Below are 18,232 nucleotides of genomic sequence, written 5' to 3' on the forward strand. Positions count from 1 at the left end.
ACCACAGCCAAACTTACATCTGACCCAATAAACCTAGTCCACTAGGCTGGGACATGAGAGTCTGCGTAGCAGGTGTTATCAGATTTGGGAGCTCTGATCCACATGAATTAAGATTGGGACAGGATGATGTGTACCCAAAATAGCCAAGGCAAACTGAGGCTACATTAACAAAACTGTAGCTTCTAGGTGGGGAAAGAGTCTGATGGAGTCCATACTGACTGCCTTCCCATTTTATGGGCTTTGACCAGCTGGAGTTCATCAAGGTAAGCCTCCTGGATATGATCCCAGGCCCCTGAGGAGAAGGGGGGCCTGAAGGGTTCCCAAATGTCTCCAGCAGAGCCCTGCAAAGGCTGTCAAGAGCCAATGGTGGGGAAGGGAAGGCCAAGGCCTGGGAGGCAGAGGACAGGGCTACCATCCTGGGAGTGACAGGGTCTGCCAGGCCACCAAGGCAGAAAGACTCCATTGCATTCTGAAGGCTATTCACTCCAGAGGCTCCCAGGAAATATACCCACCCCTAGGAGAAAAACTGCCTGGGGGCACAGTGCAGGAGGACCTCTTCATCACCTCGAATTCTTGGGTACTCCATCCCAACACACACCAACAGATTTACCACTTGCTGAGGCTGCAATGTTCGTGTGCAGTGGATTCAGGTAACCAGGCCCTGCCCCCACGCTGGGACTCTGCCTCAGGTCATGGAAAGAGCATGAGCTTGGGATCCAAGCTGGACTTAAACCTAGGCCTCTGTTTCCAGGCCATGTAACTGAGAACTGCCTAAGTTATCTTTCAGTTGGGTTTAATAAAAAAGTAACTCAAAGATCAACGTCAGAGGACAAAGAGATGGTGCCTATAAAGCCCCCGATGTGCCCCTCATGAGCTGATGTTTCTGTCCTGCTTAGCAGGAAGGGGCTGGGCTGCTGAGGGAGGACAATGGCAGGGCGGCTCCGCAGGTGCAAGGAGACAGCCTTGGCAAACCTTACCATTTGGCTCAAGGACCCAATCTCTTTAACTTTTTGCTCGGGTCTATTATTTGCCAGCTCTTCCTCTTGTCTTTTTCTGCTCAGATGTCCAGGGAAGGGGCACCTTTGCTTGGAACTGGGTGCACCTGGAGGGAACTGCTCCAGCCTGTCTCACAGCCCATCCCTGCCCCCAGGCCTCAAACTCCAGACTGGAGGGGAGTCCCAAGCTCCATTCACAGAGGCGGTGACTCTGTAGGGCTAGGTCATCCGTATTTTAACAAGCTTCCAGATGATTCTAACTCAGTGTCCACTCCAGTGGGAAGCTCCTTGGCAGGGAGATCTTCTGGGGCCTCCTCGCAGCAGAGAAGATTGTGCATTCCTGCCTCCCTCCCCGGCTCTGCGGACTGGCACACCTGCCAGAGAGCCCCTCTGCTGCACATGAGCTCTGGGGTCTGCCTGCTCGGGGAGCTCCCGGCCCTCTGGTCTCAGCGCTGCTGGCATCTGCCATGATTTATGGCTGCACCTCCTGCACACGCACCAGGGGCAGAGGGACTCAGCACACTGTTCACAGATTAAACCCGGCCCTCCTCTCCTCCCAGGTAATGGGCCCATCTGATGATGAAAGAGCTTATAAACAGCTATCGTCAAATTAATCTTGATGTCAGAGAAATAATAGCGGCCGTAAATAAGACTGAGTGTGCCTGGCTCGCCAGCTTGTTAGGACATTTTATAAAGCAGGACAGCGATATTAGTATCATATGGTCTCTTTCATTCCCCCAGTGTGACAGCTGAGCACTAGCTAAGGAGTCTCTCAGCTACTGATGACCTCGGCCAGGTGTCAGTGCCACCAGCGAGGGTGGCAGGAGGAACGCCAGCAGAGAGAGCTGCTGGCCATTTCCTGGCCCTGCTGCTTCTTCCTCCACCTCTGCCCAAACTGTTCCTGTAACTGCTGCCGGGGTTCTTGGGGTTGGGGTTGCTCCCGGCCATGCTCGCCCCTCTTGATGCCCCTCGTGTGACCCCCATACCTCAGCGCTCCCTTCTCTCATGCTCTACTGACATGGACCTCACGCTTCTATCCCAGCTGAAGACTCAACTACTCCAGGAAGCCCTCCTAGGCCATACGGCAACCAAACAGAGCTTTGTGACGCTTGTTCTCTCCATCATAATGGGGAGCACACCGAATCAGCTGTGGCCTGGTACCACAGGCCCAGGCTCTGCAGCTGGCCTGCAGCTGTGGACACACTCATACGCATGGTGTTGTTCTGCATAAGGCCTCCATCTCCTGTTGAAATATTGTTTGAATTTCAGCGATGGTGGGGGAGGGGCTTCATAGGGGCACAGGTGACATGTCAGAGAAAAGAAGGGGAAAGGAGTCCCTTCTGGAAACATTTAAGCCTGTATTTCTGTGGCTATGTATCATGGGGTGTGCATGTGTGTACACGTGTGTGACTGGTGAGTGGTATGAGTGTGTGCATGTATTGGCATGTGGAATGTGGGTGTGTATATGTACTGTGTATTCTCATCTAATACAGATGCGTACGTGTAAATGAATGCGTGCTGCTGTTATAACTGTATGCGAACTGTGGATGAACGTGTAAATGCATATTGCATGGGGCCCACAGCGGGACGGGCATGTGTCAGGGTGACCATCTGGGTGCACGTCAGGTGCTGGTGGATCGTGGGCAGCATATCACATGTAGCTGTGGGTTACTGGGCAACGGGTGCCCAACTAGATAGGCAAGAAACTCCACTTCAAGGAATCTGGACAAGGTCATAAATGTAAGATAGAAGGTGGGAAGGAAGGCCCTAAGCTGAATAGGGCTTTGGCACAGGGCAAGTGCCCCCCCAGCCCTCTCCAGAGCTACGACCACTGGCAGCTTCCCCTGGCTGGCCAGCAAAAATGCCACTGGGAATGAGAGGCCGGCCCACCGCTGACCTCCCTCTAGAGTCTTCGCTAGAGTAGGTGCTATGACTTGAATGTTTGTGTCCTCTCAAAATTCATATGTTAAATCTTAACCCCCAACGTGATGGTGTTAAAAGATGGGGCCTTCGGGAAGTGACTCGATTCTAAGGGTGAAGCACTCATGAATGGAATTAGTGCTGCTATAAAAGAGGTCCCAAAGGAGTCCCTCTCACCATCTGCCATGCAAGGTTACAGCAAAAAGGCAGCCATGTAGGAGGTGGACTGTCACCCGCAACAAACCTGCTGGCACCTTGAGCTTGGATTCCCAGCCTCCAGTACACTGGGAAACAAACTTCTGTTATTTATAAGCCACCCAGTCTATAGCATTTTGTTATTGCAGTCCAAATGTACTAAGATACTGGGTAAAGATGGCACTCTGGGAGGAAGACTATGGTGGGAAGTAATTCAGGCAGTCACCAATCCATGAGTCCCCTTTTATGGCCCTTTCTTAGTCTCCCTACCTCTGCAGTATAAGAGAGTTCCTTCTGGCCAGTCTTGAGCTAGATGACCCAGTTCCCAGGCCAGCATTCCCAAACTGTGTTCCATGCAACCAAGTTCAAGGTACGCTTCTAGAAATCATACACACACACACACACACACACACACACAGAGAGAGAGAGAGAGAGAGAGAGAGAGAGAGAGAGAGAGTTCTGTGGTCAGATAGTTTTGGGAAATGCTGCTAAAGCAAAACCAAAGGGCTCTCTTGGTTGCAGGACTTATCAGGGACTTCAATTTACTAATACACACTGGGACTTTCCAAGACTGGGATATAGTGTGTAGTGTTTCCAAATTGTTGGAATATGTAACCTTTCTGCATAAACAACTTTTAACAGCTCAAGAGGCCCTGATGCTTGCTTGGACAGTGTGGAAAATGCTGCCCTAAGCCCCTACTTCAAGGGTCAGTCCCAACCCTGTGTCTTCCAGGAGGTCTCCCAGATACCACACCACTCTGCCCTTTTCTCTGAAGTTTCCCACCCTCCCAACAGTAGCCCATGGCACCTCTTCCTTTGGAGGTAACTGTCCCAGCATTGCTTCACCAGAGTCTGTTGAAACTCCTGCCTCACTTTCTTGTAGCCTCAGCCCTTAGCTCAGGACATACAGAGGTCCTGAATAGACTATGTGCACTTTATTCTTGACAAAAGACAATCAACCACCAGCAACGCTGGCCAATAGGCAAAGCTGCCATGTTGAAAAGGAGGGCCGACAAAGCCCCAGCTTCCCTGCAGTCCATCAGCCCCCCAGCTCCCTGTCCCGGTGACCCCTCTGCATGACTCTCCTTCTCAGCCTGCCCTTCCCCTCCCCTCACCCCCGCAATCCCTTGGCCCACAACAGCCTCACCCCACCTCTTCCTGGGCAACCAGATCCTTTACGACTCACCCAGGCATCAGCTACCCCAGGCATTGCCCTCCCCAAGATGTTTCCCGCAGGCTAAGAGAACGCCCAGCACATACCTTAGGGCCATGCTCTTCCTGCGTCTGTCTGTTTCCCACGAGGCTCAGTATTTTTAGGGCAGGCAAAGTGCTTAGGAGGGTGCCTGGCACAGAGTAAGTGCTACGTGTGCATCTGCTACTGCTCTTATGGTTATTTTTACTATCCTTGTGTCCCCCATGCCTGCACGGGGCCTGGTCCAACACAGGTGCTCAGTGCGTACGCGTTAGATGACCTGAACAAAACCATGATCAAATTTGAGCCTCACTATCACCCTGCTGGGGGACTTTCTATAATTGTTCCCATTTTACAGATAAGAACACTGAGGCTCAGTTTGCCCCCTGCCCTTTATTTCCCTTACAAAATTCAATGTGCCTCCTAGGAGCAGGCAGGGGGACTCTGTGCATGGCAACTCCCTCGCAGGTAGCCACATAGAACAGTAAGGGTAGCCCCTACTCTGTGCCAGGAAGCATTCATGGTGGGTACATTACATCCACTGTCTCATTTAATCCTCACTCAACCTGGCAGGTAAGAATGAGTACCCTTTTCTGCAAAGAGCAGAACCAATGTCCCAAGAGGGTTGCCCACTTCAGAGGGAGGACACGAAGCCCCCAGCTCCCTCGAGCAGCAACCCCTCCACGTGACTTTCTTTCAAGGGGTGGCACGGTGACCCATTGGAGCACTCAGGCAGCTCGGCTGGGCAGAGGGGCAGGAGAGGAGGCAGAGAATTTCAGCAGGATGGCCAGGGCCAGGGAATGGCAGGGAGGATGGGGACTGGAATGGAAGGGATGACAATGAAATGAGAGGGCCCGATGCTCCAGAAAAGAAAAAGAAAATTCAGACGAGGGTGACAGCCACAGGACTCTGACATTCACCTCTTGGATCAGATCTGGGCCTACATGGGAGAGGGGTAGGGAGCAGGGCTCACCTGATCACTCCCCAAGGCAGCAGAGCTACAGTTCTTCCTCCTCGGGAAACAGTTCCAGTCTTGCCTCCTCTGGGAGGCCCTCCTGATTTTCTGCAGGCCTCAGTGACCTCTCCCCGTCCTGTGCCCTAAGATACCTCCCTGCTCGGCCATACTTTCTGGCCAGCATGACCACTGTTTGGCCATTCTTGTTGCCCGTTCTCCACCCACATCAGGAGTGTTCGGGGGTCTTCCCAGTGAGGCTACAGGTCACAGGTTGTCTGTGCCAAAGCAGGTTCTCAGTAACTGCTTACACAATTAAGCTGAAACATGCCCAGCCCTTCCCTGACTGCCCAAGGGCCTGCTTTGCACTCGCCTAAGTCCCCTTAGACTGTCCCAGGCCTGAACAAGCAGAGGTGTGTTTGCACTGGGGAAGTGGGGTGTGTGGTGGGAGTTGGGAAATGGCTATCTTTTGCTAAATACTTCCCAGGATTTGGGGTGTCTCGTACTTTATGAGCATGAGAACTCCTTTTCATCCTCACCTCTCTGTGACACTGGTATTTACATCAACTATTTCCATTTTTTTAGGAGACTGAGGCTCAGAGAGGGCCAAAGTCCTGCAGCTGATAGGTGGTCAAGCTAAAGACCGCCTGATGGCAAAATCTGTGTATTCTTTGCTACGGCTTAGTTTCCCATCCCCTAGACCCCCAATCTTTCCTCAAGGAGACCCGGCAAACACAGCCCTTGAACTGCCTGGGACGAGGCCCTAAACCCAAGGGAGCTCTTAGTTTCTGTTTCGGGGGATTTAAAAGTTTTGGAACTAGAAAGCAGTGATGTTCGCACAGCACTGTGAATGTATGTAATGCCACTGAATCACAGTACACTTTTAAATGGTTGAAACAGCAGACTTTATGCTGTATACGTTTTACTACAATAAAAAGAGTCCTGTACCCCCCTCAGAAGATCTCCTTCGCACCCATCGGTGGGGTTCTCTTCGTCTCCTGGCCTCCCCTCTCAGGCTCTGGTTCCCAGGCCTGGCACACGTGAGGATCTGCCAACATGTTCAAATGCCATCCCTTCTCTCTATGACCAGTTAAACCCAAGCCGTCCTCAAGCCTCACCCAGTCATGCCTCCCACAAAGCACCCCATAGCTGCCATAGCTCGTGCCACTTACAAATGGCATTGAGCCAAAACCCAAAATGCCCACCAGCCCTCAGGGTCAAGAAACCGAGTTCCAATCCTGACTAGAGCTCCAACAGCCAGCTCTGACTCTCCAGCCACTGAACAGTTTGGGTCCCCAAGCTCCGGGAAAATGAGGCCTTGGGCCGACCCTGAAGTGTTTCTGTCACTCACCCCGAGAAGGACCCAAATGCCAGAGGAGTGTGTATAGCCACCCCGGGAGTCGAGGCACAGCCTGGGCTGGCCTGCCTGAATGAAACGTCACCAAATTCTGTATTTTCATTCAAAAGTTTATGTAACATTTGCAATTGGAGGTAGAAGAGTTGCTTGTTTAGTTTAATATAAACTTCATGTTTTCCCCAAATTGAGACATAAAACTAGAAACCGTGTCTATCCTGCAGCAGGCCCAGGCCCTGTTTTGCCCTCGGAATCAAGATTCTGCTCTCTGCTGCACACACATCTAGTCCACCCTCCAGCCAGATGCTCCCCAGGTGCACCTGTGCAGGGATGGGCCCTGACTTAGGGAATACCCAGGAGATGGCTGAGAGACACGAGCTGAGAAGGCGGGAACCTGACGCCTCCCTCCTCCTTCCCACCACTTCTCCGCTGGGGGAAACTGAGACTTGTCAGGAACCTTCAGGATGGGACTGTGCCGTCTCAGGTGAGCATCTGGGCTCCTCTCCCACCTTCTCAATCACACTCTCGCCGCACCTGCCCGGGGAAGACCAAGCTGGGGTCTGGCTGCTGCCCCCTCACCCCACATGACCTCTCTCCCCTCACCCTCCTCCCTCAGTTCCTTTCCTCCCGGCAGCGAGTGCTGGACTCTTCTGGTTCCAGTGGGCCCAACCTTCCTTCCAGTTGTCCCTTGCTACCCTGTCCCTCTGGTTCCATGGCAGGTGGCAGCCAGCAGCCCTGCATCCCAGGCACCCCTGCCCCAGAGCAGCCTCAGCATCAGCTTGGCCAGAAGGAGTGAGGCAGGAGCTGCCTCCCAAGCTCAGCTTCCTTCCCGGCACAGCCCTTAGAGAGGGAGACAGGTCTGATGTCCCAATCCGCCCCGAGGGACAGGAGCCCACCAGAGGGGAGGCCTAGGCCACAGCTCACCACCCTGGTGTCCAAGATGAGGAGCTCTGGAGGGTGCTGACAGAACCAAGCCGAGGCTCTGGCCCAGCTGCCTCTGCTGTCTCCATCCTCAGCACAGAGTTGGGGACACACACACCTCTGGGCCATGCAAGGACTTGTTCTTTGGGCCCAAGTCCCCCACTGTCACTCCCTCACCTTCCCAGAATCCGACTTTTCAGGTCTGGTCAGCAGTCCCTAACATCACAGGCAGAGGGGGCAGGTATGGTCCCTTCCCCTGAGTCCATGCCTGCCCCTTCCAGGGAATGAGCCCACCGTGGAGGCTGAGGTCCCCTGTGGAGGCCAAGATCCCCCGGGGAAGGGCCATCCTTTGGCTTAAGGAAGGCCAGTGTCTCCACGCTGGGAGTGGGAGTGAGCACATTCTCCCATTAGCTCCAGGGAATTTGAGGAGTAGAAGCAGGTGTTCCAGGAGGTGGGTGGTCCTCGGGCACAGGCAGCCCAGAGGGGGCCCCTGAGCTTTTGAGGAGGGCGTGGCATGGGAGAGAAAGGCTGGAGCTAAGCAAGCTGGCTGGGGGCGGAGGGAGAAGGGGGAAGACACGGAGAGCGCCTCCATCCCTTCCCTCCCACTCAGCTTCAGAGGGGGCACAGCAGCTGTTCCAATGCTTCCTGCCCTTCCTTGAGACAGGTGTCCACTGAATTCTCACTTCCTCCCAGCCTCAGAGAGCTCCTCCACCCCCTCTCCACCTGCAGGCTGGTGCTGAGTCAGCAGCCACTGCTTCCTTTCCTAGGTGCAGTGAGGCCAGCACTTAGATCTGAGGGATACAGCGTCGTCAGGGGAGGCCAACGTGGGTGACCGTCCCCCTCCCTTGCTGGCAGGGAGGACTTCCTGGAGGGCTCCGCTGCGCACAGCAGCCCACCTCAGGGGCATGGTTCAAGGAAAGGACAGCAGAAGGAAGCAGCAGCATCCGGGGGAATGTCCCGCTCAGTGACCCAACCAGAGCAGCAGCACCAGGCTTATGCCAGCCCTGAGCTCGGGGTCAAGGAGCCTTGTGTCTGTGCTTCCAGGTTTAGCCCATGCCCTGGATGGACTACTAGCCAGGCAGGGGCAATTACTGCTCCCTTCCCACCTACTGCACAGTGTGACCTGGCCGGTGGAAGTTCACGTGCCTACTGAGTCCTAAAGCTCATGTGGCTACTCTCCCATGGAAAAAGCAAAAAGGTGACAGGAATAGAAGCTCTTCTCACCACGAGGAAGGCAGTGTTTTAGAGCAGGCAGGGGCAATTCAGCTAATTCTCTCCCTTGGCAGATAGGCAGTGAAGTCGCAGAGTACTCAGGCTTGGCCAAGACCTCACATGAGTAGTTACTGGCAGAGAGGCCATGAAGCCAGGACTATTTCCACTGTCCCACATGGCCTGTCTGAGCGCCACCACTGTGAAGAATACCAGTGATGATCTTCACTGTTGCCTTTGGCTGGCTTCTTGACTTGTTTCCTATGCATTACTTCATGTGACAAGTCCAGTAAGGCACAAGCCATAAGATGTACCCATTTGACTGATGGGAAAACTGAGAATTGATGGAAGGAAACTGACCTGTTCAAGATCACAGTGGAAGTTTGTGGACCAGAATCTCGGTCTCAGAATAGTTTATCCAAGTCGTATTCCTTTCCCCAGCCCTCTCTTATCTGCCTTCCCTCCACTTATTTGGGCCTGTCGATAGAAGGGGCTGCTGGTGGGCAGAAAGGAGTGAGAGTTGTCACACTTGATTCACTTACCACCTCCTCCCCACATGGCTGGACAGCAGTCCAAGGGAGGTGGGTTAGAGCAGCACCAAGAGGCCTAGAACCTATGGCATGCAAAGCCAGCAAACTTGGCTGTTGAGCCACTATTCAAGTGGAATATTACGTAGCCATTAAAAGCGGTGCTTGTGAAAACAGCATAGCAGAATGTGAAAATGTCAGTGACATTAATGTAAAATAGGAAATAGAGAATGTAAAAAGTATACATATATTGTGTTTACAGCTCCACCCCCTCACCCTCAAAAAAGACAACAAATACATGAACAAAAATATGAAGGCATTTCACTAACATGATTGCAGAGGGATGGACTCCTATGAGATTTTTTTTTTCCTTTGGTTTATTTTCTAAACTTTCCAGAATGTGATTCTATCACCTCCATGAAACAACATAGATACAATTTGTTAAGGCTTCAAGACAATCTAAGAAAAAATGCAAAACAGGCCCTCACTTTGGGGATCAAAGCCTCAGGAAGGGGACACCTATTATTTCTGTGGAAATCAAGGCACAGACTCCACCTCCCTGGAGTTCCCCCAGCAAGCCGGCCAGGCCTGCTCTGAGACGGCATCTGAGGGTGACAGGACTCTCCACCCTGGGTTCCAATGCTCTGTTCACTTCCTACTCTGGATAGTTTCTGGTCCACCACGCACCCTCCCTGTCTCTCAAAGTCCCCTTTTGGGACTTGCAAGGCTCAGGGTTGGGGCCTAGACCCCCTTGAAGCTTGGCGGGCCATTAGCTGGAAAGAGCCTCTTCCACTGTGGACAAAGAGCCTAGCATTCAGAATCGGCCCCACCGACCATGGCGGGAAAGCAGGGATTCCTTTCTCATTCTTGCCTTGGTCTTGACGAGGCTCCTCGGCACATGCAGGCCATGGCGGGCGGTGCAGGGGGCCATAGTCAAGTGTCCAGTCGCCTGGGCTCCCCTTCTGGCTTAGCCGTTTACTAGCTAGTCAGGAAGGGTGGCAAAGTCTTTCACCCCTCTTGGCCTCAGCTTCCTCCTCTGATTCCCAATTAACTCCTCTTGGGCTGTGCCAAGGAGGAAATGAGATAACGGAAGACGGAGCTTTGAATTGGGAAAAATCCCCTCCTTGCAGACAGGACCAATCTTGAGATCAGAGTCCCTGTCCTTGTCCTCAGTCCCCACTCCCTGCCCTCTCCTCTCCCAGTATGCCACTGGGTGGGCTCCCTCCAGTTCCCCCTGCTCCCATGTGTAGGGATGGCCTTTTGCAAAGTAGTGGAGGCAAAACTCCTGGCACTTGCCCACCTTGGGGTCTGTCTTTTCAAGAAAGGCAAAGTTTGATAAAACTTGTTCCAACTGAGATTTTGGGACACTGATTGGTACAGCTCCGGGAGGAGTTCATAGGGTAAGAAAGCTTGCTCAAGCGGTGACCTAAGCCAGTAAAGACACATGCGAATAACCTCATAAGGGTTTCAGGCATGAACAGAGAGTTTGTGGGGGACAAGTCGTGTGAATATGAGGAATTTTTATTGTTGAAGTTCATTTCCTACCCCAACCAGGAATGGGTATGAAAAGGACTAGAAGTCTCAACTCCCAGACGTTGCCACAATCCCCTTCCATCTGCCACTCTGGCGTCTGAAGTTCTGTGTGCTTATCTGTACACTAGATTCAATTCTCCCTAAAATGGACTGTTCCTCTCTTCTTCCCCATTTGTCTTCATGGTCTTATATTCTCCAAAGCACCCCAAAGACCTCCTGTCCCTCAGCCCCTTCCACATGGACTCAATCCTGCTTACTCCACCTTACAGTAAAGCCCCTGATGTGAGCCTTCTTCCCTTCCCCACCCCCCAAGCCTGCCCCGCCTCCTCCCTGACCTCAGCCTCTAGCCCCATCCCTCTGTCATCAGCTGCAGAATAAACTGTTTAAACAGCCCTCTCCCCTCAGAGCTCCCAAAGGCCAAAGGAGCCAGTCCAAACTCTTCCAGAGGCCTTCAGAAACTAGCTTCAAAACCTCTTCAAGCCTTGTCTCCCACATTCTCCAGACCTCGTGCTGCTTAACTCCTGGAGTTGTGCTCTGAGGAGAGGCATTCAAAGGCAGGACAATGATCCCGGTGCTCCCTGTGGGCCCCCAATCAACACACACTCCTCCCTCCTGCTATGCACTTTCTGTTCTTGCCAAATCAGCAGAGCCACTGGCCTTGGCCAAAATCACTCATTCCCTCCACCTGGGGTGCTCTCTCCTCTTCCTCCTCCTCCCTTCTGTATACATAGCACCCTTTGAGGCACATCGCAAACCGCCTCTGCAGCAAGCTCACCTCTGACCTTATTTGATCCCCTGGCCAGTAAACACCTACAGTTGTGAAGGGAAGGGGCAGCTGTCTGGCACATCCTAGGCACCTGCTGCGTGCGAGGTATCTTCTAATAGCGTAGACGCAGCCTATCAGGTCGGTTTCATGGCAGTCATCAGTCATTGTTCAGAGGATGCTCAAAGCAGTGGCCTAAGTTCACCCTTTCAGGTCAAGACTGGGCTAGGACTCAAACCCTGGACTGCTCCATGCTCTTTTATCTCACCAGTCAGGACATTCTGCCACTCATGTGGACATTTTGGCCCAGAACATCTTAGACAGTATCTGGTTTCCTAAGCATTCATCCCTCAATCTCAGCATAAGCCCCAGGAGGGAGGCACTCGGGTCTCCATTTCTTCTGTATCCCCCTTAGCGCAGTGTTTGGCCCCAAGTAAGTATTCAATGAACACTCATTAACTGAATGAACAAACAGGTGAGTAGGTGAATGAATGAACAACTAGACACATGGAGTACAGGCATTGCATGTGGTTTGGCTATGCGGTTGTCAGTGTTTGCTTTTGGTTCTTAAATCATCCTGAAACTCTGAGTCTTTCCAAGATAAGCCCTCCCCCTTCCCCCAATTCTCTTGGAAATATATTGGTTGATCTGTAGCTAAACCATACCGGAAACTAATAAATACTAATTCATATTCATACAGTGTTAAGGTGGGAATTTTTACAAAGCTGTTTAGATCCATAGAGAAACCAGGGCACAAGTGTCTTGGAGATTTGTGTGACAATTGTGGAGTCGGATTGAGAGAACCAAAGTCACACCCTGAATCTGAGCCAAGGACCTGTTGTTTCCTGCCCTTTGTTTCAGATAAGGGGTCCCTGCTGCCCTTGGATCCTGCACAGAACTATTGCTTCAGTAGCCTAGAAAACCATTAAATCTTCTAATGTGCCACTGCAGGATACTTACTTAAAGATGGGAAGAACAGGGTGGGGCAGGAGGTGAGAAAACTGCAAAAGGCGGGTGGTCCAGGCTCTGTCATCTGCACTTTAGGGCCTCAACACTCTTGGTGGTCTTTTCCCTAAATTTGAGTGATTAATAGTATTTGCTGGTTTGTGGAAAATTATTATTAAAGAAAACTCATTAACTTAGTGGGTCTTTCTGATGCTAGTTTCAAGAGAAGTTCTCTTGTTCAGAAAGAAGAGTTGCGTTCCATCTTACTTTAAAGCCTATGACACAGGATTCCCTGAACTGATGGGTTTTCCAAAATCCTGAAGTCAAGGTGCTAAAACAGGTATGTGTCAGGTGGTTGAGAGAATAAATATAAAGAACAATGGCTTTGTAGTTCCTGAATCGTCCAGTCACCAGGAAAGTCTCCTTAATATGTAAGTGTTTAGTTCAGACAATCTGGTTCAAACATTAAATGCACTGGATCCATTGCTAAAACATGATTTCTCATTAACCCACAGCTTGCTATATTATTACTAGGTTACTAGCCATCCTCAAAATGCATTCTCAAACAATTCTGACATACTTAACAAAAATTTAGAAAAATGAAATCTTGGAATTGGTTAAGATCGATCTAATGAGCCACTGTTCTCTACGGCAAATATGAGAGTGATCACTTGATTCAGGGTAGTTTTACTATTGTTGAGGTTGGATTGGAGTGGTTTGCTTTGCTTTCTAAGTCTCGTGTAAATGAAAATTTAAAAAGAAGAAGAAGAAACAAGCAAAATCTTCAGAGGACTAGCCTTGTAGACCTGTACCTCTCCTCTCTCACAAACTACAGCAGGGCCTCCACTGGGAACATCCATGTGTGTCCATGTGTCACAGTAAATCAGCTCAGCTTTCCCACCCGGGCTGGGAAGAGCGCGAGAACAAAGGGCCAGAGCAGAGAGGGCAGCCATGGGGGGAGAGGAGAGTTGCATGAAGCCACAAAGAAGGCAAGGAAGCGCTGTGGTCAGGCAGGGGTTCGCCCGCCAGCGAGGAGCAGGGTGAGCCCGGGAGTCAGTCAGCCCAGGGGAGCAAGGATGAGGCACATCGGCCAAAAGAGGAGCAGCTCCAAAATGATGACCCTTTGAAATAACCGGGAATTTCTTTAATCAACTCTTTTCCTCAGTGTCTAGAATGCCTCATTTAGCAAGGCTCCTTCTGGGCTGAAATTGAATAGGTGTAACTGACAAATGGCTGAATTTGGGTTCCACTCCAGGGGGGGGGGAAAAATACCTCTCCACTGGCTTCTCCAGTGTAATTATGGAAAAAAAGACGTTTTGAGGGTTCTTTTTCCAACTCAATTTTGGGTTAGGTCCTGACTTTGCTCCTGATCTCCCCCTCCCCCTTCCCCACCTCAACACACACTTAGACAATGGCTGAGATCTTAGCTGTCTTTCTCTTAAGAGAGGCCCTAGGGCCATAGATGAAGCAGCTGTCAGGAAACTAGGCTATAATCAGCTTTAACTGGCTCACAGCCTGCAGAGGGCACAGACCCTCTTATTCCTACAGTAACAGGTCCACTGTTGGCCCTGGGATAGGGGTGGGAGTGGTCTGAGTCAGTTTCTGTTTCAAACATCTTCCTTATCCAGGATCTCAATACAAAACTTACATTGCAAGTCCTAAAAATTTAAATATGCACATAGAAGAGGGTACTTTAAAATTCCAGATCATGGCTTCAGCTACATGTAACATGTCACCCCCAGCATGATTTATAAGGACAGTAAATCAATGAGACAGCAAACAGAAAAGTTAAAACACAACTCAAAATGGGTTTTTAGGCGAGTCTGAAATGCTACAAGATTGCTAGTTAAGAACAGTATCCCTTTTCTCAACCTAAGTGTTATATCCCCTTCTCTTCACCAGCATCATAAACCCAGTGCCCATGTATCTGGAAAACTAAGATGAAATGTGGAGGCTACTGAGTACACAGGTGGCCAAAGGTAGGGGTTCCCTCTAGGCAGGTGAACTGTTTCAGTGTAACAGGACAACTGGCCCCTCCTATCGCCCCAGACATCTATTGTGAAAAGATATGGACTAAATGAGATTAAAGTCACCATATCTGTACCACAAAAAAAAATAAAAAATAAAAAATAAAGTAAAAAGAAAAGGCATTCACTCAAATCTTACAATGGGAGGTGGGAGTGGTGGGTGGGTGAGGGTGGGGATAGAAAAGCAAGGGGGAAAATCTAAACAGCAGGATACAACAATAAATGGGAAAACAGCAAGAGAAAAAGCACACTAGGTTAATATAGGAAAACTAGTTCTTTATTGAGAGATTGTATATTAGTATTAGTGGATTCTGTGTGTAACAATGTCATCATGCACACGATACAAAAAAAAAGGCTGGGCCCACCATGCTTCGGAAGGGCAACAGAACAAAAGCAGCGTACAATGAGCAGATGGCCCGGGCTACACGACCACAGTACGTTTCAGCAGGGTAACATCTCTAACCGAGCGCTGTACATTGTCAACTGGGGGATGTAAAAAAATACAGATCATGCTTTAGTTTTAGTACAAGAAAAGGTGAAAAAGATACACAACCAAAAGGATATTTGATACAGAAAAAATTACCCACAAAATAAGAACAGGAAGTAATTCAGCACAGCAGAACACGCTACCCCTGTTTAATGGAAAACCATTTTGCTGGGATTCTTTTTTCTTTTCTTTTCTTTTCTTTTCTTTTTCTCTTTCTTTTCAGATTGCCAAATGGCAGTCTGGGGAGGCTATTTGGGACTTTATTTTGGAAGGGCCCTCAAAGTAGGGGCCTTATTCTTTCATTATTGCTGCTGTTTTGTTTCAGTTTTCAAGCAGGTCTGGCTGGCGAGCAGCAGAAGGGAGCCGGCTGTTAAAGGGGCAGCTCTGAGGGCCGGGGCGGATGTCCAAAGATGCTCTTGACATTGTACAATTAAACAATTAAGATACTATGGCCACAGCTCCCATTTAAGCCAGGGACCTTGGTGCACCAAGTTTTCAGAGGCTACGGTATAGCAGCAACTGTCATTTCATCAAAGATTTTTTAAATACATATGTTTAATATTTTTTGCCTCCAACTAAGTGCAATCCTCAGTTATGCCTGGGCGCTGCCAAGAAGCTAACTGACAGCCACCCAGATAACTGAAAAATGGGGTGCTGCAGCCTCTAAGCCAAGGCAAAAGGAATCCACTTAACAGGGATTTACAGTGCAATGTACTCGGCTAAACAAGATGAAGATACAAAAATGGTTATTTCTCTACATCTATTCTGAAATGGCCTACATCCTACACTACTACAATGGAAACTAAAAAGAACAGATTTAAGCTGGCAGACTCTCTAATAGTTTTACAAGAAGATTGTGGTTTAGGACCTTGTTGAGTTAAGCATTAGTATCCTCTATCGGAAGGTCATGAACTCTTATCACATTGTGCTAAATTTTACCCACAGACCAACTCACCCCTCAGCCCTTGAATTTCCTGTGGGCGTGTTTGCCACGAAAGTAAACTTTAACTGATGGGCAGAATTTGTGTTGTTGGATTTTTTTTGGGGGGGGGAGGGGCGGTGAGGGAGAAAGTAGTATTAAAAATAAAATTTAAAGGCAGCTGAGCAATTTGAATTTCAAAACATGGAATCAGCATCCTGCAATGGTATTTAGAGATTGGTGGTATTAATGAGGATGGTAATGATTTAATCAGGATAATTATACTTTCAGGCTCAACATCCTTCTTAATCATTTTTGAATTTCTGCCTAGTGTAATGTTCCACACCCGTTTTAAGAGGAAATGCCAAGTAATAAGAGATAATTGTGTATTGAGGGAGGGGGTGGCATTTCAAGGAGATCGCATCCAGCCCCCCTCTTTCTTCCTCACACACCCACTCCCCCTCACCCCCATGGCTAGGCTGGCCTGAGATAGGGGATACTGCCGCTTAAATAGCAATGCCTTCCTCAGATGGAGACAGGAAATGGTTAAGAGGGTGTCACAATACAGCTAAATGCGGAGGCAGAAGGGTCACAGCGCACACAGCAGCGAGTTGACCATTCACTGAGCTACACAATGAAGAAAAAAAAAGATTTGATAAATGCAGAATGTCATCATTCTATCATCACACAAAAAACTGCGGTTCAAACAGGCCTAAGGGGGCCAAGCTTGCCTTTTAGGTTCTGGGGAGAGGCGCGGGGCTGGGGACAGCTGGGCTGGATAAAATAGGGCTGGGCTTTCCTTTTCTTGCCCAATCGGGCCCCTGGGGCGCACTAAAGCGCTGGCCCTGCGACCCCACCCCCCACCCCGACTTGGTAGAGGAGCCCTGGTCGGCCAAGGGAAGACATCATTCTGTGTGTGAGGGAGTGGGGAGGGGGAGGAGGGCCTGAGCCAGCAGGGATTTAAGCAGACGTGGAGTGGGAGAGGATAGAAGAAACATTTCCAAGACGAGAAATGTGAGTCCAGAGGCAGAATACAAAAAAGAAAAAAAATGAATCTAAATGCATCTCGGATTTGCTTGGGAGGTGGGAATTTTTTATTAAAAGAAAATGAAAGAAATGTGGAGTGGAGGTGGGGAGAAGAGGGGAAAATAAAGCTATTGTTGTAGCAGAATGTGAGGGACAGGGGATGTGGGGAAAGGGGACCGTGCAAACACACCCCATTTATCACAGTTAAAAACAAAGCCCGCGCCGGGCCGCTGCTTTGTCAACCGCTGCCCGGTGCAAAGGCCTGGCGTGGGGGCAGCTTCCCACCTCATCCTCACACACAGCGCAACACCCAAGGGCCGGACGCCCCGCTCCGGCCGGGCCCAGAGGGGCACAGCAGCGCAGGTCTGACTCTCCGAGGCGCGCGCGCACACACTCGCACGCATGCACACACACTCACATACATACACACACACACACACACACGCCCAAGCATCTTGAACCCGTGGATGCAACTGTCATACAAAGATAGTTGCGGGGGGCGGGGTGAGCAGGGCAATAGCTCAAGGGCGATACACAAAAAGGGTTAAAAGGGAAAAAAGGATGGGATGGAAAATGGTGCAAGTGCCCACGAAAGGGTGGGAGGCTGGGGTATGGGATAGGGCAGAGACCCAGGTCCCAGCTAGCCAGCCATCGGTACTAATGACCAAAAAATGAAGAAATACAAAACACACATAACACAAAACACACATACACCTCAAAAAAAGCAAACCACTAAAAACCAAGCATGCTCTCCCGCCCGCTAGCTCTCTCTCTCACACACACACACACACACACACACACACACACACGGTCATGTATCTTTCTCCTTTCGATCATACAGGGCTAGGTATTAGGGGAAGGGGCTGTGATTTGGGGGAACCACGTCCGCCGCAAAGAATAAAAAATGGGGCTGGGGAGGAAGGGACCCAAATTCGCCAAACCCTAACTTCACTACAAAAGCTCCCACGAGGGCGGCCGCCCCCACCCTCGGGGGTCCCCTAAAAGGGGTTGGGGGGAAGCCACCGCTCGCCCTGCGTCCTCGCGGGTGTGCCCTGAGCCCCCGGCCGCCCGCGGCGCCCGCCCCCGCCCCGGTGCCTGCGGCGATACACGCTCCGAAGCAGACCCCGAAAGGAAAAAGCGATACCTCTGTTTCGCACAGAGCCAAACACTGGAAGCACGAGATAGCCGACGTGGACCAGGACCATCCTGGCTCCTCGCGCGGCGGCGGCGGCGGCGGCGGCGGCGGCTGCGCGCGGGCCCTTTGTGG

The 18,232-nt window shown here is 50.7% G+C and overlaps 1 protein-coding gene across 3 annotated transcripts in view; it reads right to left on the bottom strand.

Annotated features, from left to right (window-relative positions):
• The window catches only part of RNF165 (ring finger protein 165), a 126,678-nt gene extending 108,454 nt beyond the window's left edge, over positions 1–18,224 (bottom strand). For all 3 annotated transcript variants that reach the window (XM_023207608.1, XM_023207607.1, XM_023207606.1), the window contains exon 1: positions 18,110–18,224. In XM_023207608.1, the coding sequence (XP_023063376.1) occupies positions 18,110–18,170 (61 nt within the window). In that variant the 5' untranslated portion in view covers positions 18,171–18,224. The remainder of the gene's footprint in view (positions 1–18,109) is intronic.
• Positions 18,225–18,232: the final 8 nt, after the last annotated feature.

Source organism: Piliocolobus tephrosceles, chromosome 18, assembly GCF_002776525.5.
Source record: "Piliocolobus tephrosceles isolate RC106 chromosome 18, ASM277652v3, whole genome shotgun sequence".
NCBI classification, from domain to species: Eukaryota; Metazoa; Chordata; class Mammalia; order Primates; family Cercopithecidae; genus Piliocolobus; species Piliocolobus tephrosceles.